Genomic DNA, 21,807 nt, shown 5'->3' on the forward strand with positions numbered 1-21,807 from the left:
CTCTGTAACACACACAGTAACACTCACTAGCCTGGGACCCATAGGATTAGATTTTGGGGCTGTGGTGGCATTAGTATGGCGAGGATAGAAATTCACTGTATTGTTGTACAGATACTAACTGAAATTGAAGCCTAGAACTGGGGAACGCTCTGGGATCAATATCCCTGTTTTGAAAACTGAAATGTACAAATAGCGTCAAATAGGAATGGTTGAGTGATGATTTGTCTTTGCTCCAGATGCTGTCGTTCATGCATGCCCAGTACACTTTCTTCCAGCAAGGCTATGACCTGCTTAAAGAGTTGGACCCCTACATGAAAAAATTGGCCACAGAGGTGAGTGCCTGAATGTTTGTCAATATGCTAAAGATCAGCTAGTGTTTCCATGTGAAAATATAACTGGTAGATAATATTACCCAAGGTTCTCCCTGTGACCACGTGGGTTTCCTCCACATCCCAAAGACTTGTGGGTCATTAAGTTAATTAGCCACTGTTAATTGCCCCTCCTATGTAGGTGAGCGGTAGAATTTGAGGGGAGAATAAAATGAGATTTGGGTAAATGGGTGCTTGATGGTCAGTGCAGAGTTAGTGGACCAAAGGGCCTGTTTCCGTGCGGTATGATTCTGGAAATGATTTAACTTCATTTAGACAGACACTTAAGTAGGCAAGGCATAGAAGGAGACAGTCCTAAGGCTGATAAATCGTAGATGGGCAAAAAGGTTGGTGTGGGCACGGTGGGCCGAAAGCTTTGTTTTTGTGCTGTATGTCTCAATGCAGAGTGTTTATGGATCTCAGCAGAGGATGATTCAGAAATAAAGAGAATTTTAAGTGGAGTCCCTGAGTTTTCAAGAACTTCCTTCACTTGGTAAATGGACAAATGTATCACTTTGTGGCGAGCCACACGGACCTAGTGCTTTCCAGGTTCCGTTCCATTCCATCTTAAACGGTGTGTAGAAACAAGCTGCTGGAGGAACTCGGCGAGTCAGGCAGCATCAGTGGAGGCCCTCCCTCTCATCTCTTTAGATTGGCTATCTCCCCTCTACACTGTAGGCCCTGATGCAGGGTCTCGACCCAGAATATTGATTGTCCCTTTGCCTCCACAGATACTGTAGGACCTGCTGAATTACTCCAGCTGTTTGTTTTTTTACCCTAGATTCCAGCATCTGCAGTCTCTCAAGTCTTAAATGATGTGTAATTGGCATAAAAATAAAGCATTGCCTCAGGATTTGTGAAAGGACAGAAGTCAACCAGGATCTTCTCTTTCTGTAACCCTGATGGAAACTTTACAGAAGGGAACATCGGCTTAGGGCAGGATGGGCCAGGCCGAGATGCTTCAGCCTGCTAACGCCCACCATCTTGGCTTCTCATAAGAGTACTGCAACGTGGCTACTGCCGTGGAGAGTACCTTGCACAACCTCAGTACATCACAAAGTGCTTTCAGCCAATGAAATGTATCAGCCAAATTGTTGACAGCAACCTTCCAAAACCAGCTATGAGATAATGGCCAGGTGGTCTGTCCGAGTGAGATTGGTGGAGGAATAAATATCAGTCGGGACACCAGGAAGAACTCCCGGGCTCTTCTTTGAGAAGAACCATGGGATCTTTTACTTCCACCTGAAAAGGTAGACAGAGCCTCAATTTAATGTATCACCTGACAGACAGCACCTCTAACAATGCAGGGCCCTCTCAGTACTGCACTGGAGTCTCAGGGATTATCTGCACATGCCTGTGGAATGGGACTGGAACCCTCAGTAACCCGAGCCAGAGACAGGAGTTCCTCTTACTGAGCCACAACTGAGTGGCTACCCTTGTGGAACAGCACCTCAGATAAGATCAGTGACACTAGGAGAGCAAGAGGCAAGATGTAGGAGCAGCGAATGTTCATCTCCAATGCACCAGGTTGATTTTTCACATGCGAAATTAGGACCATGTGTTGGAGGCTGCCGAGTATTAATGTTTAGCATAGAAATGTGTCAGGTGCTCTGGAGAATAACAGTTCCAGAGTTATCGCTAAAGATGTGCCTTGGAAATTAGTGCAAAGTACCCCTGAGAATTTGCTAATTGCATAATTAAGGAAACAAAAACTTGTTTTATCAAAGCTATGAAAAAGAAGTGATTGAAGGAATTGTTGTGTTTCTATTTTGCTAATTGTAACCTACTGCTCAATTCCGAGCTGTTAAGCATATGTTCAGATTCACGGTTTGCTAGGATATAAAATTAAAACCTGACCCGAACCAACCCAAGATCACAACCAACCTAAACACTTCTTTGTTTTATGCTCAACTCAACCATCACCATAAATGTAATAATTTCAAACATTAAGCTGGAGGCTTCAACTCCCACGTCCTCCTCAGGTGGGGTAATTCTAACGAAACAGGAAGTAATGTTGGGAGGCATTTGCACATAGAGAAACATAAAAAGGCACTGAAATTTATTAACAGTACATTTATCTATAAAGTGCCGAATCAGTTTGAGTTGGCCCAATCTAAACTCAAATTTATGTCGCCAAGTATAGACCTGATCTGACCCAAATATTGTCACTTCTCAATCAGCTTGTGTCAGGTAGCCAAATCTAGATGATGGAGAGAAGATCTCGTCATTTTGTCTGGAAACAAGGAGCCAATGAATTTAGGAGGAGAGTCTGGAACTCAGCCCTTAGTGACCCCCAGCTTTGAGGAGGGAAGGGGCCCACTTGGTCATCCTCATTCAAGTTGCCTCAGTAGAAGTTTTATAAAGGTAATAAAGGCACAAAATACTGAAATATGCAAAGGTTCAGTTGGCACCTGTGGAAAGAGAAACTGAGTTAATGTTTCAGGTCGAAGACACTTTATTAAGGTAAGCTTTTATAGAATCTGGTTATGTTGAGCCAAGTCATCCTGGAACAACAATCCAAGCTAATGACACCCACACATGTTATTAATGTGCCAGTAACCCAACAAGTTTGTACAAGAGAAGATACACTGTGAAATGTGAATCTTCACAACTGGCTGTTAAATTCACTCTGGTTGCCTTCTCAGCATTTTGGCCTCAATCTCCCCATCGTTTTTAAGATCTTGATGAATTTACAAAAGTCTTAACTGTTCATTAAATTTGGCACAAAGTATTAGAGCTGTTGGATGAATTGAAGGAGCACTTCAGACTGGGTAGTCCAGGGGCAGTTCCAGACTATGTCTAGTTTCTTCCTGTAGCTAAGTGAACAGCAAGCACTCCCTATCCGCTCACCAGAAAATGGACAACACCTTCAAAGCAAAACCTGGAACCTTTAACATAAACCCAGAACAGGTTCCCTGGTCATTTTTCTCATTGAGGTTTGTGGGTCCTTGCTGTGCATACATTGGCGGCTGTGGTGGTGAGGGGGTGCAACGTGTTTGCTAAACACTTTGGGAGATGTGAGACATTTTTGCTTTGTTCTTTTCTGCCATAAGCTGAGCACCTTTCCCGAATCTACTGCTGCTCCCTGGCTTTTGCCTGCCTTTCTCACTCAGTGAGAGGACGGCAATCCATCCAGTTTTGCTGAGAGTGGGTTTACTCACCATTGCCTGCCCTTGAACCCTCATTCCTTTTTCAGTCTGGCATTTTCCACTTAACCCTCCGGACATGTTCATCCACCTCCAACAGTCAATGGGCTTCCAATGTTCATCACTGATTGTAAAGCACTTTTTGATGCCACAGAATTGTGAAGATCTTATTTCAGTTAATATCCTTCCCCACTTCAAAGATGTGCCTGCAATTTCCTCTCTCTCCTAACCCTCTGAGTAAAACTCTATCTAGCCTTTGCATTCTTGTCCATTGATGTTTATTGGCCCGTATCTTTGTTATCCTCTTCTCCCTGGCCCCCTCTCCCCACTTCTCTTTCGCGACCGTGCATTGCCTTACATTTTGTTCTTCAGACGGTTCTTACCCTGGCCTGGCTCCTAGATCTAATGCCAATGCCTCTGTGCATAGGTGGAAAACACAGTTCTTGCCAAAGCTGACCATTTGAATGATTGGCAAAAGTGGCTGTAAGGTTGGCTGGGGAACCTGCTACAAGTTGACCAATGGATTATGCCTAGTACTAACCCTCCATGTGAAATATCACGGCTTGGAACCTGTGATTATCATCGCTCTTTGATAACTTATTTAAAAAGAAATCCAGATACATTAAGACTTTTTTTTTTGGAATTGGTGCAATGTAATGTTTGCTTTTCTACTTGACAGTTCCATGCAAGAATTGGAAAATCCTGCATAAACATGAGGATGTGCTGCTGCTTGTGAATTTAAATTCTGTAACATTCAATTATCTGTGGTCCTGCCAGATTGGGCACATTTTCTGTCTTAACCTTTGCAGAAAGGGCAGATTGTGATAATAAATTTCAATAGAGAAAAGCACAAAGTAATTCAGGTAACAAGAACATCCATTATTGGGTTTGGAAGATGAAATCCTTGTGGTATAACCAATGAGTAAATTTAAATTTGAGGAATGATTCAAAATATGCTCATAAGCTTGTCGATTTATTTTCCTTTGTACATTCAATAGACTTTTAGGTCAAAGCAGCTGTGATTTTCTACCTCTAGAAGAAATCTTTGAATCCTGCTGCATGTATAGACTAACAGATCATTTGCTTTGTGTCCCTGTTCAGCTGGATCAGCTTGTGATTGACTCAGCGGTAGAGAAAAGGGAAATGGAGCATAAGCATGCAATGATCCAGCAGCGGGTAAGTCCCACGCAATGTTTGATCTCTCATTAGCCATCTGTGCTGAAATAGAAAGGAGAACAGCTAGTATCAGGGAGGATGTTGGCAGCACTGACACACATGAAGGGTTTGGATAATTCTCCACACCACAGGATAAAAGTTCAGGTGCTCCATGTGTATGCACGAGAAATATCTCAGAGTGTTGATGTATCACAGCTCATTTCTTTAGTTATGATTCTGTAATAATGCCACACATCACCGGTACCATGATACCACCTTAGTTTACAAATATAAAAAATAAAGATCCACTAGCTTATAGATCCCACTTCTCCCAACAACACCAAAATGACCATGAATCACAAATTACAGCTGCTGTGACTGTTCCTTTAGCATTTTATCCATTCCTCCCCTATCTGACATGGTGGTTTACACCTCTCTCCTCCAGCATCTCCCCTCCATCATCCAGCTTGGTGGGACTGCCCTCAATTGGTTGTACTCTAGCTGCATCAGTCATGACCAGAACATCTCAACCAAAGGCTTCTCTTCCACCCCTGCAACTGGAACTGCAACTGTTACCTTTGCAACTCCTCAGTGATTGATCTCTGAACACCTTCCTCCTTGACAACATTAACTTCACCCACATGCCTGGTTTCCACACCTAACCGGTGCCATCCAGTCTAACGTCTCCAGCAGTAGACCCACCACCCCATCACCAGCTCACTGCCCTGTGTTTTTCAGAGTGGCGGAATCTTGAATGAGCAACACGTTCCTCCTATTACTCACTGGGAAGACCAGCCATCCTTATTACAGTCACGCCTTTTTTACCTGTCATAACTGTGCAAAGTCATTAGAACACCTCCAATCCACAGAGGTGTCCCCAGATTGCTTCACAAAGGTATAATTGATTAAAAAAAAGAGGCAGAGGCAAACAGATGTCAGCCCTGAGCCCATAATTTCCTCTTTACAAGACACAATGCGCTTCCTTAAAGACTAAGATGGCTGTCTAGCACCTGAGAGATGGGAGAAGGCCCATATATTAAAGTAATCCTTTAAAATCTTTGTTGTACTCACTACATTGCATTGTGTTTGCAATAAATTGCATCTTCTCAATTCTCAATAATCACAATATTGAAACATTTTGAGGTGGTTTGGATTGAAGGTTGCTTCAGGGAGACTGTTCTGTCTGACAACGGTCCTCCTCCACATTGCTCAGCAGCTGGCAGTGGGCCAATGAAACCAACGAACTGGGACGTCCCGTGTGATCAGATGGCCATCGGCTAATTGTACTTTGAGCTTTTAAATGGAAACCATTATGTGTTATATAACAGTGGGATTTCAACTAAGCAAATAAATCATGCATTTATCATCTCAGGAAAAGTGATTCATAGTTAAAGGTGAACTTCAAAAAGTTGTAGCAAACAAAATGGCAGAAAAGTAAAACTGACTTTTTATTAATAGTGCTAAATTACAAAAAGTCTGTTAGCATTTTAGTTTCCAGGGATAAAGCAGCTCAACCATCATTACACATTTAAAAAAATACATTTTATTGATTATAATAATGTTTTGGCTCCTGTTCTCCAGTTTAGAACCTCTGGCACCAGTGGATCTTGTGAACATAGAACAGTACAGCACAGGATCAGGCCCTTTGGCCCACGATGTCTATGCCAACCATGGTGCCAATCCAAACTAATTCCATCTGCCTGCACATGGTCCATATCCCTCCATTCCCTGCCTGTTCCTGTGCCACTCTAAATGTCTCTTAAATGTTGCTCCCACTCTCTGTGTAAAAAACACTTGCCTCATAAATCTCCTTGAAATTTTCCCGCTCTCACCTTAAAACCATGCTCTCTAGTATTTGGCATTTCAACTCTGGGGGAGAAAAGAATCTGACTATCTCCCCTGTCTATGCCTCTCATAACTTTATACACTTGTATCATATTTTGCTGCCTCATTTGCCAGAGTGCAACATTTGATAAGATTACAAACACTGATGGTGAATAAGTGATATGAAAGACCCAACAGTGCCAAACTGTTTTGTTTAAGAAGTGCTCTTCTTAGTAGTTACATTAATTTCCAAATCTGCAACAACTTTTCTGTTAATGATGACTTTGAAGCAATGCTGTGCACATTTACAGGTTTTGTCACCCCCCTACTGTGAGATCTGGGCTCCGTGGCAGCACTCCTGCCTCTGTGTCAGAGGTTCACATTGTTTAGCGAGCACGTAAACTAAGCTGACAGTTTGGTGCAGTGCAAAGTGAGTGCTGCACTGTTGCCGGTGCAGTCTTTTGGTTGAGGTGGTGAACCAAAGCTTCATTCACTTCTTTAAGGGGGACATGAAAACTCCTGTGGATTAAATGGAACATGGGAGTTCTCCCAGGTAAAGTTTGTCCCTGACCCAATGGCACTGTTAGCTGTTTGTGGGATCTTGCCGTGCACATATTAGCTGCTGTGTTTCCCACCTCACATCGATGAAGATGCTGAAAGAGATTTCGTTGACTTGGAGGTTAAACTCTGTAAGTGCAAATTTCTTCTTTCTGCAATGAGTTTTCGTGATAGGCTTCTGTGGTGGTCTCAATGTGCATCATAACAAGGCTAATGACATCACAGAGGCCTGTACCTCGGAATACAAAGTATTACTGACAGCGTTATCAGTGAATGATGGTGAGTCTGCCTCGGGAGATGGTTCATAGGCAGTCTGACACTGAGGACCAGGTACCAGGAAAAGATCCCTTTGCTGCTGATACAAAGAGGCATTTGGTGGATATAAGAAATTGCAAGGACATCTCCACATAAAAGGTCTGTTTTGACCTTGGAACAGGAGGCCACTTGGCCCATCATATCCATGCTGATCAAAAATGAAGTTGGGGAAGTAGGTTCATGAGGCCTCATGGCTTATACCTGATTTGTATTTAAAGTATTTCCAGTACCCATCCCTCAGTTTGTAGCCTCGTGGGTTCAAGTTCTAATTCAGGTATCTTTCATTCAATGGGATTTCTGCTTCCACCACTCTCTCAGGCTGTGAGTTCCAGGCCCTTGCTACTTGTTAGGTGAATTTTTTTTCTCAATTCCTCTTTAATCCTCCCACCTTATTTGCCCCTAATCGTCAACCTCTCTGCTAAGGAATAGATGTCCTTCTTCCTGTGGCAAAGCATTTGAGAATTGCTAAGCTAGTTATTGTAGGCAATGAAATAGTTAAGAGCAGAGCACACTGTTTAATTGGCCATTTAATCACACAACCAGAATGAATGCACACAAAGAGATGTGATCAAAGCAAAATTCCACAGTACTCTTTAACTCTGTCTCGAGTGCACATCTGGCTGAGCTTCTGCCCTTAGCTCGGTCTGTAATGAAGGGTTCTGCACGGCTGTCTTCCCTCAGCCAGATGGTCATTTTCCATTTTAAAACAACATGCTTAGATAGACTCCACCACATGTTTTGGGGTGGGGACAAATCAAGTGGAATAACCCAGTCACATGGGTGTGAGCTGTCTGAACTACATTCGAGCTCTGGAGTATGTCTGCAACATGTTTGCATACTTTTGTGTGTGAATGTGTCTAATGTGTTAATGTGTCTGTGTCTCAAAAGCATGTGTGTGTGTGTGTGTGTACCATATGTATGCTGTTGCCTTGTCATTAATGTATGTGATTGTGCTAGTGTGCTTGTCTCTCTGTTCACTTGTGTGTGAAGAGTAAGCATTAAAAAGATTATTTTGGATCTGCTCATAACACTGACGTTGCTCATGAGTGTGGGCAGGAATCCATGATCAGTTAGGGGAGGTGATAGGTCACAAAGGTGATGATTCAGTTCAGTTTGTCTTTGTTCTCCTCTCATTTTTCCGGGTGTGTCTTCCTTTGTCCATTTTTGTCCTTCATTTTCTCTCCTTCTGCCAGTCTATCTGCCTCTCATAGAAAACAACCGTACAGCACAAGGACAGGCCCTTTGGCCCACGATGTCTGTGCCGACCAACATGCCATTTAAAACTGCACATCTGCCTGCACTTGGTCTAAATCCCTCCATTCTCTGTCTGTTCTTGTATTTGTCTAAATGCCTCTCAAACATATCTGCTTCCACCACTTTCCCTGATAGCACGTACAGGCACCTACCACTCTCTAGAACTTGCCTTGTAAATCTCCTTTAAACTTTCCCCCCTCTCACCTTAAAGTAAGCTCTCTAGTATTTGACATTTCCACCCTGGGAAAAAGACTCTGACCATCTACCCTATCTATGCCTCTCAGGATTGTATAAACTTCTACCAGGTCTCCCCTCAGCCTCCAAGGCTCCAGGCAAAACAATCTAAGTTTGTCCAACCTCTCCTTACAACTAATACTCTCGAATTCAGGCAACATCCTGGTGAACCGCTTCAGCACCCTCTCCAAAGCCTCCACATCCTTCCTGTAATGTGCGACCAGAACTGCGTACAATACTCCAAACGTGGCCTAACCGAAGTTTTATACAGCTGCAACATGACTTCATGACTTTTATATTCAACACCCCGACCAATGAAGGCAAGTATGCCGTACAATTTTTGTACCATCCCATCTACTGGTGTTGCTACTTCCAGGGAGCTATGGATTTGAACCCCAAGATCCGTAAGTAGTTCAATGCTCCTAAGGGTCCTGCTATTTACTGTATACCGTCCTCTTGCATTTGACCTCACAATGTGAAGCACCTCACACTTGTCTGGATTAAACTTCATCTGCCATTTCTCTGCCCATATTTCCAACTGGTCTATACCCTGCTGAATCCTTTGACAACCTTCCTCCCTATCCACAACTCTGCCAATTTTTGTGTCATCTGCAAACTTACTATTCAGCCCAGCTACATTTTCATCCAAATCATTTATATATTTTGCAAACAACAGAGGTCCCAGCACCGGTCCTTGCGGAACACCACTGGTCACAAACCTCCACTCAGAAAATCACCCCTCCACCACTACCCTCTATCTTCTATGACCAAGCCAATTTTGAATCCAATCTACCAAGTCTGTATCCTTTTCTCTCTGTATCTCACTTTCAAACTGTTAAGTTAAAATTGCAGATATTACCACAAAAAATCAAACTGACCGCATAGATGTAGGAATTGAACAAGAACAAATCGGACTCAGTATTTGTTGAGGCATATATTATATGGATGACCCTATGAGTCTGTTTCTATTGAGTCCGATTTGTTCTTGTTCAATTCCTACATCTACGTAGCTCAGTAGATAACCATTTGTTGAGGCATATATTACACAGGTGAGCTGTAAAACATTACGTTCAAATCTTGATTATCTAGATCAATGTTGAAATCTAGTTTGGTCCTGCAGGAGCGGCACACTGTCAGAGGTGCCATTGTTTGAATGAAGTGTTAAACTGAGGCTTGTTTGTCCTCTCAGAGATAAAAGATAGACCCCAACATAAACTGGATTAAGGAAATAGTTTTGTTTTGGATTCAACAAATACAACTCATTGTTCAGTAAATGGTGTAGGTTTACTTTAACACAACGTTTTAAGCTTAACAAAATATTTTAAATACTTTTATAAAAGGAAATGATTGTAACCTCGTACAGGCAGTCTCCAGGTGATGACAGGGTTCCGTTCCTGAGAACTGTTCATAACCCAAACTGTGCATAAGTCAGGAATGAACAATAACAGTGTGTGGGAGAGCATCCCAGAAACAGCAGTGATGGGAGGGGGAGCAGGCGCGGGAGGAGCGGCTGCCAGCTGGCCTCACTGATTCGGTGAGTGAACGAGTCCTGCTCAGCACTCCTGGTCTCTCATCTCCACCCAGACACTGATTGTTGCGACTCGGGGTGGGGTAAGGTAGGGAGGGGACAGAAGGCACGCGGAAATGCCCCATTCCCATCCGGCAGAAGGTGCCTGCAGCCCCACAGCAGCCAGAAAATCTATCCTGCCGGTCTCCCAATCACTTGATCGTATGTGCAGTTTGTCCATAAGTTGGGCGTTTGTAACCTAGAGAGGACCTGTATTCAGAATATCCCACCCCACCATTCAAAGAGCAAGTGCATTCTCCCCATTGTAGTAGCCGTTGTTTAGTTACTGTCGGTTTACTGCTTGTGGGATCTTGCTGTGCACACATTTGTCATTGCGTATCCTTACGCTGCAAGAGCAGTGGGAAACAGAAAATGTCGTAAGTGGTCAGCAGGTCAGTCGGCGTCTCTGGAGAAAGAAACAAGAGTTAGTGTTTCGGGTTAATGATCTTTCAGCACAGCTGAGACCGAACATGCTTTACTTTGTGCAAAGGGGGAGGAATAAAGAGAACAAAAGCGAAGTCTGTGATAGGGTGGAAACAAAGGGAGGTTGAATGACATAAGTGGCGATGTATCTGAGAGAGGGAGATAAAGGCTTATTAATCACAGTTGTTCAGTCTGCAAGAGATATAAATAGAGGGGAATGACTGAGAGCAGGAGAGAGAGAACAAACAACACTGGAGCTGTGAGATATGAAATACTGCAGTTACTGGAAATCTAAAATTAAAACATTTCTGTAAACACTTGACAGGTAAGGCAGCGTCTCTGGAGAAAGAGAAAAAGAGTTAACATTACAGGTTGATGACCTTTCAGAAGTATTTAGGGAGCTATAAAGAACTTGGGATGTACAGAGGTTAGGAGAAGTCAATACAAGGTTTTTTTCTTATGGAGGAAGCAAAGGAAGGTAAGCCTGGGTGCTTTAAGGGAGTGGGATTCAGATATGGAGGAGGCTGCAGAGGTGAGCTGCGGCAGTCTGTGGACGGAAATGAAATCAAAGGCAAGGATTTTCAAGCTGATGTGTGAGCCAAAGTCAAACCAGTGAAAACTGAAGGTGGAGCCCAGGGCAGAGTATAGCAGAGGCAAAGCTGATGGATGAGGTGGGAAACGGCACAGGAGACAGGGTAAAGGACAGTTCTTGGTGGCGAACAAGATATGGGCTGTGAAACTCAGCTTAGATTTAAATAGCACACCGAGGGCTGAAGGTGATGGAAAAAGGAATTTGATCGCGAGGTCTTGGTCGGTCAGCTAAAGGTGTTGATACAGGAGCTGACCCATGCTCATGGGCAACGATTTTGAGGAGCATCGTATAGTTTAGCGAAGGAAAGGGAGCATGTCATAAGATGGAACCTGGTTACTGTGTGGGGACAAGGGGTGGAACCACATTTGGAGGATTGTGTACAGTTTTGGTCACCCTGTTATAGGAAATATGTTATTAAACTTGAAAGAGTGCAGAAAAGATTTACCAAGATGTTGCCTGGACTTGGGGGCCTGAGTTACAAGGCGAGGTTGCATAGACTAGGTCTTTATTCCCTGGAATGTTTGAGATTGAGGGGTGACCTGATAAAGGTATAAGGGGCATAGACACGGTGAAAGCACGTAATCTTTTTCCCAGGGATGGGGTGCTAAAAACAAGAGCAGATGGGTTTAAGATCAGATAGAAGATCAAAGGACATCAGGGGCAGCTTCTTCATGCAAAGGGTGTTGTGTATTTGGAATGAACTGCCAGAAATAGTGGTTGAGGCGGGCACATTAGCAACATTTAAAAGCCTTCTAGATAAATACATGGATAGGGGAGGTTTGGAGGGCTATGGGCCAAACATGGCTAGATGGGACTAGCTGGCTGGGCACCACGGTCAGCATGGACGAGTTGGACCGAAGGGCCTGTTTCCATGCTGTATGACTCTGAACCGATTAGGAAGACATTCACTATGTCGGGATGGATATGACAGCAAACCCATGGAGATGGATCACGGAGGAGAAGCACTGGATGAGGATGAAATAGTCAACTGGGTGATGAATTGTAGCACTGATGTCCTCATTGGTCAATTTAGCATTGAACATTGAAGTAGCAATAAGCAAAATGAGAAGAATTCTGAAGTTTATTGTCATATCAGTTGAGATCACACTGGAGAATATCGCAAATAATCGCAGTGTGCACTCGAGTGCTCTGTACGGTTTTGATCACCAAGGCTTCACATGAAGTGTTTGATCATTTGAGTCTGCTTGGAGGAAACAATTCTTTAATCCTGCACTTCCAGCAGAGAAGCCATGCTCAGTGCAGCATGACTTTCAGCTGAGAGCGTGGTGTTGTGGAATTAGCCCTTTAACCATAATCAGAGAGCGTTTGAGTTAGTGCCTTTACACTCCATAGTTACAAACAGCCTTGTATTTCAGTCCTATCCAAGGCTCACAGTGCATTGGCTGCATTCACACATAAGTTTTTACCTGGAGTCTCTGTACAGCTGTTTCATTCTAATGGTATTCCCATAGGAGCCACAGTCATAATGAACCTTGTGCGGGCAGCTGTCTCTCGACACAGGGTCTAGAGTTAAAGTGCCCTTGTTTGAGGAGAGGGGGTGTCTTGATGAGTAACTTTAGGATCACAGATGGTAATGGAAGAGAAAACCTCAGTGGGGTTCAGATTCCTGCCAACAAATGGAGTTAGAAATGCACCATGCTGTGGCTAGGTGGGTCAGCTGACGGAAGGGCTCCCTGTAACTGGGCACTACGTAATTAGAAGAAGAATTGCTCCTGCTTCATGTTTGACACTGAACAAGAAGCTACAAGACAACACAAGGGCAGCCGATGGGACAACCTGATGATTCATTTGTTAATAGACTTGTACAACAGAAATGCAGGCCAGTAGCAATGAAAGTACTCCCCAGGGAGACACCGTTACGTGGATTAATTAGTCCTCATCTACAGGAGCTATTGATCTAGCTAGTAAAATGGAATCAGATCAGCGGGTGGCTCAGATAATAATGATGCTGTTGGTTAGTGGTTATCGTGGTCATCCACCACAGGGAATTGCACCTATTAAAGTATCTCCACAATCCTGCAGTGTCTGACTGTCTGACAGCTGAACCTCATAAATTAAATACTACATGGAATCTGCATGAACAAAAGCAGCAGAAAGACCATGAGGTCAGCACTAAGTGTACATGGCCGGCAGATGGAGCATCCCACTGATGGCACCAATGGGTAAAACCACTGGTGAAGAAAAGAAAGAAATTAGGTGGGCAAAAAGAGGCCATGAAAGATTAAGGAGAATCCCAAGCCATTCTACGAGTATATCTGGAGCAAGAGGGTAGCCAAGGAAAGAGTGGGTCCCCTTGGGGACCAAAGGGGAGTTTGATGTGTGCAGCCAGGTAATGTGGGAGAATCAGAATCAGGTTTATTATCACTGACATATGTCGTGAAACTTGTTTTTTGGTAGCAGTACAGTGCAAGGCATATAAATTACTATAAAGAAATAGTGCAAAAGAGGAATAATGAGGTAGTGTTCATGGACTGTTCAGATATCTGATGGCAGAGGGGAAGAAGCTGTTCCTGAAATGTTGATCTTCAGGCTCCTGTACCTCCTCCCCAATAGTAGTAACGTGAAGAGGGCGTGTCTCAGGTGGTGAGGGTCCTTAATGATGGCGGGGAGGGCTGTGTCCATGGTGGAGCTGACTGAGTCTACAACCCTCTGCAGCCTCCTTCGATCCTGTACATTGGAGCCTCCATACCAGGCAGTGATGCAACCAGTCAGAATGCTCTCCACCGTACATCTGTAGAAATTTGCAAAAGTCTTTGGTGACATACCAAATCTCCTCAAACTCCTAATGAAGTAGAGCCGCTGGGGTGCCTTCTTCACGATTGCATCAATGTGCTGGACCCAAGATAGATCCTCTGAGATGACGACATCCAGGAACTTGAAGCTGCTCACCCTTTCCACCACTGACCCCTCAATGAAGACTGGTGTGTGTTCTCCCGACTTCCCCTTCCTGAAGTCCACAATCTAAATGAATACTTCTCATCTCTATTTATCAAGGAGAAGGACGTGGAAGATAGTAAGGTTAGGGAGGGGTATAGGGATAATCTGGAGCAGGTCAATATTAAGAAGTGTTATGGGACATAGCTGGAAAAGATCTGTCCCTGTTTGCAATGGGAGGCAAGGGATGGAGATATTTGCATCCTTGTTAACCACAGGTGAGGTCCATAGTTTCCTGAAAGTGGCAATACAGGTAGATAGGGTGGTGAAGAAGGTGAATGCCATGCTTGCCTTAATAGGTGGGGCATAGAATATAAAAGTCGGGATTTTATATTGCAATCTTACAAAACACTGGATAGAATGCAGTTGGAATATTGTGTGCAATTCTGTTCGCCACATTATAAGAAGGATGTGGTTGCTCTGGAGAGAGTGCAGAGGAGATTCACCGGGATGTTGCCTGGATTGGAAGACTTTAGTTACGGGGAGAGATTGTATAGGCTGGGCTTGTTTTCCCTGGAGTGAAGGACGCTGACGGGTGAGCTGATAGAGGTATATAAAATTATAAAAGGAATAGATTGGCAAGATAGTCAAAATCTTTTTCAAAAAAGGAGGGCATTTGTTCAAGGTGAGAGGAAGGTGTGTTAATGGTGAGTTGAAGTGAATTTTTTTTACACAGAGCACAATTGATATTTGTGTTCACTGTGGAATCAGATACAGTTACTACGTTTAAGAGACATTTAGACATTTAAATAGGCAATGTATAGAAGGATATGGACCTAATGGGATCAATGTATATGGGCAAAATGGTCAGCATGGGTTTGGTGGGCTGAAGGGCTTGCTTCTGTGCTGTACAACCCTATGACCCTATTAGGAGCAGAGGAAACAGCAGTTACCAGCATTCCCATTGCAGACAAAGGCAGCTCAAGCCCTGTGGTGTGCTATAGAGAGCCCATGATGTGATGTTCAGCAGAGCTGTTGGTAGTGAACATCACACCATGCCTTCCAAAAACAGCCATTGCTCTCCAAAAACAGCCATTGCTCTCCAAATCTGTGGATTTTCAGCAACTATACATGTGCAAGAATTGGACAGAAGCTGCGTTGTTATGCTGCTTCACCTCTACTGTATAGCCTGTTCTAATTCTGTTAGTGCTTGTAATGATGCATTCACACTCAGTGACTCCCACCACTGTGGATGTGAAGCCAGCTGAGTCTAGTTCGAAGTGGAACTCATCTGTTGAGTTCTAGCCTGACTCCAAAGTGACTCCTTTTCCAAGAAATTTCAGAACTCTCTGTCCACCTCAATCTTGTACCAAGTCGGACCCAGGTAATGGATAAGGCCCCTTTACATTTTAACTGTGACATCAAAGTGAAGCAAAACCACTTGCACCAGTGCTACAGTGCTGGTGTAAATTCATTCTCAGTTTGTTTATACTAGATACTATGAAATGGGGGAGAAGTAAATAGCAAGGCTCACAAAGGTCTAAGTTACTTGATTTTGTTTCACAATGAATGGTTCCACTAAAATCAGGTGAATATATTAACCTTTCCTTGTCTCTCTTTTCTCCCATGGTCTCTCTGATCTTCTATCAAATCTTTACAGACTCTGTTACAGGTAAGTCCAAAATAAATCCTGTTTATGACTTTGAAATGTGTATGTGTAAAATGGTGCTTTTTAACTGATTTATTACTGAAAATGAAAAAAATCTAAAGAGACCCCATCCTCCTGGTGTATCAAAGAAAGCTGGTTAGAGTCCACGTTGGACAGTAAGAGGAAACTGTTGAGGGTTTGTACCTGGCAGTCAATGCCACTGCCGTTCCTCTCCCCACATGAGAGGAGGCTGCGGGTGTGTCTACTTCACCTGGTTAAACTCACCTGAATGGTTAGGCTGAGCACTCTGTGCAATGTTGGTTGGGAAGAGAAACTAGGTTTGAATGCTACCCAGAATGATTACTAAACAAGAATACGATGGGAATACCCTCTGCAAATGACCAGTGATGGTCTTTTCGGGTCTGTGCACCAGTGCAGGTTCTGACTTGGTTACAAACAATGGTAGCCATGCAACGGAAGTCCACTGCTCTGCAGGTAGTGACAAACTTAAAATATCATCTGTGCTGGCAACTCTTGTACAGATAAAGTGCTTCCTTTAGCTCAAGAGCTGGAACAAATGAGGAAGTGCAGTTTGAGACTAGCCCAGACCGCCTCATCTTGGAAACTGGCTGCAGTGTAGAATAAGACCAGTGCTGAATGAATCCAATTCAGAGAACAGGTTTCATCCACACTCTGTTTAGAAGCCTGCATGGGTTATCAATTGAGGTGTTTAAAATAACAAGAGTACAGCAAAATTATTTCCTTTAATTTAGGTATAATCTTAAATTTGGAGCTGGGCTAAAATCAGAAAGTGTTACTTCAATTAGAAGTTAGTGGAAATTTGAAACACTCTTCCTGCAGAAGGCATGGAGGCTGGGACAGTGAAGTTTGCAAGATGGAGATGGGTAGGTTTTTATTCTGAGTGCGACTCGAGGGACAAGGAGGAAGAGTTGGTAAATGAAGTTGAGATTTTGATCAACTGTGATCGAACTGGATGCACAGCAGGTTTGAAGGACAGCTCCTGTGGGAGACAATCCCACAATCTGTAACATTTGCTGGTGAGTAGCAGCAGTTTGCAGCTAATGGAGCGTCATTCCCCTGTCACTTGCATGTTTCGACGCAGGACCTTCCCACCCACACCAGGAGGCCTTTGGGAAAGTGTGAAAGAATCAGAAGGCCAACAGGACTCAGAACCAGCTTCCTCTGACTAATGTGCTACACCACCTGGCACTTTGGGCTGAAGGTGACAAATACAGAAACACAAGTCAAGTGACTCATCAACCCTGCACCAGGTGTCCTCCACACCAATCACCTGGTCTTCTGCACTCTAGATAAGACTTGTTGTGCCTGACCCCAAATCATTTACGTAGAGAAGTAATATCCATGCTCAATATTCTGCCTCCCTCAACCACCTCTGTCAGCTAGGCGCCCTCTATCTACATTTCTACACTTCCTCTAGTATTACAAGCAGTCATTTTTATAACAACTCCTAAGTAGCATCTCAACAAAGTCTTTCCCAAAACCTATATTTGCAGTGTCAACTGCATTCTGTTTCTCCTCACTTACTCGAGCTCTCCTTTTATAAAGAGACATGAGGCATCTTTGGAAATTTTGCTTTTTGTATGAGCACCTGGCAGAACCAACCCCCTTTGCAAGACCACCAGTCCTTCCTTCCCTTTGTCCTCAGTTCCAAGATGGTTGTGAGCACAAGCTGCTTGATATCGCCTTTCAGAAACTTCCTCAGCACCAGTACTGGGCACTCCGGAGGCAACGAATCCACGAAGGATCTGGGGAATTGTGAACTAGCTCATCTGTATGGGAAATGGTGAACCTGTGAAAACGGAGGTGTTTATGTCGTCTTTGAAGAGAATATTCATACATGAAGTTAATCAGTTATTGTAGTTATTAGTGAATAGTTAAAGTGAGTGATATATTCAAAATTGCAGCTATGTTTTTGTATTTTTGCATTGGATGTTTGGCTACTGTGACTAGACTGTTACTTGATACAGTTTTGAGTCCACAGGAGATATAATATGACAGAGTGCTGTATGTCTGCAGAATAACTGTACAAATCTGTAATTATAAGTGCTTAAACCTTACATTGAAAGGTAATCAGGGATGGTCAAACTGATGTGAATTCAAACTAATTTCTAGCACTGGAACTGGAACAAGGGATTAATACTTACATGGCTACTGATTTCCCTGAGGATGGTGTGCAGACTGGAATTGCCAGAGTTTTAATATATGTTCCTCTGGCAAGATTATCATAGGCAGTGAGTAATGCAGGCTGCACTGAAGCATGACTGCACGACAGTGGGCTGTTGGTACAGAAACAAAGATGTCTCTCATCTCAATTTGAAATTAAACATGTAAATGACTACATTTAATTTGTTCAGGAGTCTGTGCAATGTGTAACCAGGTTTAATATTAGTAGTCTTAGCTCAGGTCAGTGGAGATAAATAACAAACATTTTGGCCCTTTATAGCACAGTGCTGCTGTAGGTGGTGGTCCTGGCTTGAACAGCAATACTCGCACCTTGCCTGGATGCATCTATCACCTCAAGAGGTGTTTTCTCTGTCACTGCAATATATCCAGCAGTTAATAATATGACTAGATAAAAGAGGCCACCAGCTGGATCTCTGAATAGCCTTTACGTAAAAGACACAATCTGCCAAGGTTTAAACTAAGCTGAAACAATTGTCTCTATCTCTCTTTCCCCATAAAATGGTATTTTGGTTTGTATAGCTAACAAGGTGTGACAGTGTCCAGACGTCGAGCTCTCAGCATCATTTAGGCTCAATGTCTTCGAAAACAACAGGCAGCAGATGTTTTCAGCAGTTCTTTATAGCATGTGTTATGGTGACATCAATACACAATAGCAGGAATTTTTTTGCATCTATGTGCTGCTCCTGTTGTTTTTTGACACCCTGTTAAAATCTAACTTGATTGCCAAGTGCTACTTTTAGGGATAGGGATTTAGGTTTTATTTCTAGTGTGAAAAATTAGTGGGAAATATTAGAGTTCAAGAAATCCTGGAGAGTTCTGTTTTTATTTTGCTTGTCACGATCATTTGGTTTAGCAAGGAACCCCAAAGTCAGGTTTAGTGACAGCAACTGTACCTGAGACCCAGCATTTATATCAGCTCAGTCATAGGCATGTATTTTAAGGTGGAATTAAAGGACAGGAGCGGGAGAGGTTGGGAAGTGCAGGGTGTGAATTCCAAAGCGGAGTCCATAGGAGACTGAAGATACAGGCACCAATGATGTTCTGAAAAGAGAAAAGGAGGCACAAGAGGGCAGAGCAAAGCCTCAACAGGACTTAAACATAAGAATGAAAATTTTAAACACAAGGTTTTGGAAATCTGGAATCTGATGTCAGTCATTGAGAGGAGGGAAGGTCGATGAGTGTGACATGATGTGGGCCAGGAGAGGTGTCACTGAAATTTGGATGAGTTGGAAGTTTAGATCACATAGACACCACCCTGGTGGACCTCACTCTCACACTTGCTTAACCTCTAGATAATTTTTAAAAAGTAAAACTGGTCAGACAGCATCTATGGAAAGAGAAACAGAGTTAATGATAAAAGTCAAAGACTTCTTAACCTCAAACTTTAACTTTTTTTTTCCCTAGATGCTGCCTGACCTGAATGTTTCTGGCATTTTCTATTCTTGTTTCACATTTCCAGTACAGGCCCTCCCCAGGTTACATCCTGTATATTTGAATGAGACCAATGGGATGTATGGGGACGGATTTCCTGGCTGCTGTGCGGCTGCAGGCATCTTCTGCTGGGTGGGAATGGGGTATTTCTATGTACCTTCTCTCCTCACCCGCCCCCCCAACCCCAAGCCCCAACAATTGGGGGCTGGGTTGAGCCAACCACTCAGTCATCCACTCACTCACTCAGTCAGTGAGGCCGGCTGGCAGCTGCTCTTCCCACGCCTGCTCGCTCCCCCATCACTGCTGTTTCTGTCACCATCTCCCACGTGCTGGTTTTGTTCATCTCCGGGTTACAAACTGCTTGGGTTCCAAACAGTCCTCAGGAACGCAACTCTGTCATAACCTGAGGACTGCCTGTATCTACATTTGTTTTTAATTTACTGGCAAACATGCAGTCAGGTGTTGCCAGTAAATTAAGGTGTTGTGGGACCTTAAACACTGCCCTGAACAAGGGAGCTTTGCCTGGAGTTAGTCCCTTACTATGTGACTCGAGTCATCTTTTGATTGATGTCTTCAGTCAGCAGTGAAGCATCTGTGTGATAACCGTGCCAGCCCGCTGTTTTCCTGCCTCCGTCCCCAACAAGAAAGGAAAGACTGACATTCCCTTTAGTATAATGAATACCATCTTCTCTCAGCTCCTGAAGAAGATCCGGCTCTGTTTCTCCAAACCAGCAATCCAAATCGCACAGTCTTTGTCTCTTTCCCTGCCCCTTTCTGTGGTGAGACACACACATTCATTCCATCACTGACTTCAGCACCGCACTTGCAATGTGCAGGTGAAATCTCACATCTCCCCAGCCTGAATATTTGTAAAAGAAACAAAGGAAAGTTCAAAGTTTAAGTCCACTGAGCATTTTTCTAATAAAACCTAGTAAATTATCAATGGACATTGATTATGGATTGAATATCATTAAATATACAAAAGGAGAAAAAGACATAAAAATCTGTGAGGGGAATTCACCAGCTAAATGGTTTTCATCTTTATTTGGGTTATTCTCTCAAGGCTATATCTGGGATTAGACATGACTGCCCCAAGCTTATCTGTAGTCTACATTTACTCTAAGTTGGATGAGTTGCTGTCTTTTACAAGAGCTCATTTTCATCATCTCTGCAGCTACATAATGGGATGACACGTCAAACAATGATGCATGCTGCACTCAAAGCTCATAATTCAACCCGTTAACAGCATTGTCAGCCCTCTGCACAATGACTGGGGTTGGATATCTTCCTGGGTCAGTGTGGTTAGAGGGGAGGGGAGCAGCTGTTCTTGTGTGTATGTGTGTGCATGTGAGAGAGAGAGGCTTTGTAACAGGTCAGCATGAGGGAGATGTTTCAAATGAAAATGGTGAAATCAGAAGCCTGTCAGAGGCTGGTGAAGTGTATTTTCAAATAAAACCTCATCCAACCTGCCCGTGAAAGTGTAACGTCGTATTTGTTACTTGAATGTTTTCCATGGTCACATTCTGCGGCATTTGAAGGAGAGAAAGCATTAAAGAGTGAGGCAGGATCGGACTGAAATCATTGGACTTTTCGAGGTCTTATACTGTTACATAAAGAAGTCATATTCACAATGGAATTCCTCTCTATCAGCCTCATTAGCTTCATGTTAGCAACAATCCCAACTTAGCAATAGCACTAGTTATCCTGATAGGTAGGCAGACTGTTGGCCTTTACTGACCTTCTAGGAAGGTCATATCAGTGCCCAAGAAGAGCAGAGTGAGCTCCCTCAATGACTTTCACTCGATAGCATTCACATCTGTTGTGATGAAGTGCTTTAAGAGGTTGGTCATGGCTGGAATTAACTCCTGCCTGAGCAAGGACCTAGACCTGCTGCAATTTGCCTACTGCCAGAACAGGTCTACAGCGGACGCAATCTCACTGGCTATTCACTCAGCTTTGGAGCACCTAGACAACAGCAAAACATCCGTTAGGATGCTGTTTATCAATTACAGCTCAGCGTTCAACACCATCATCTCCTCAGTACTAATCAACAAGCTTCAAAGCCTGGGCCTCTGGACCTCCCTCTGCCACTGGATTCTTGACTTCCTTATCAGGAGACCACAGTCAGTGCGGATCAGTAATAACATCCCCTCCTTGCTAACAATCAACAC

General features: G+C 43.5%; 1 protein-coding gene across 1 annotated transcript in view; it reads left to right on the plus strand.

Annotated features, from left to right (window-relative positions):
- The window catches only part of acap3b (ArfGAP with coiled-coil, ankyrin repeat and PH domains 3b), a 254,796-nt gene that overhangs the window by 183,465 nt on the left and 49,524 nt on the right, over positions 1-21,807 (plus strand). Inside the window, exons 8-10 of the mRNA XM_052039028.1 lie at positions 237-332; positions 4,616-4,690; positions 15,992-16,003. Coding sequence (XP_051894988.1) covers positions 237-332; positions 4,616-4,690; positions 15,992-16,003 — 183 coding nt within the window. The remainder of the gene's footprint in view (positions 1-236; positions 333-4,615; positions 4,691-15,991; positions 16,004-21,807) is intronic.

The sequence above is a fragment of the Pristis pectinata genome, chromosome 26 (assembly GCF_009764475.1).
Source record: "Pristis pectinata isolate sPriPec2 chromosome 26, sPriPec2.1.pri, whole genome shotgun sequence".
In the NCBI taxonomy this organism is placed as follows: domain Eukaryota; kingdom Metazoa; phylum Chordata; class Chondrichthyes; order Rhinopristiformes; family Pristidae; genus Pristis; species Pristis pectinata.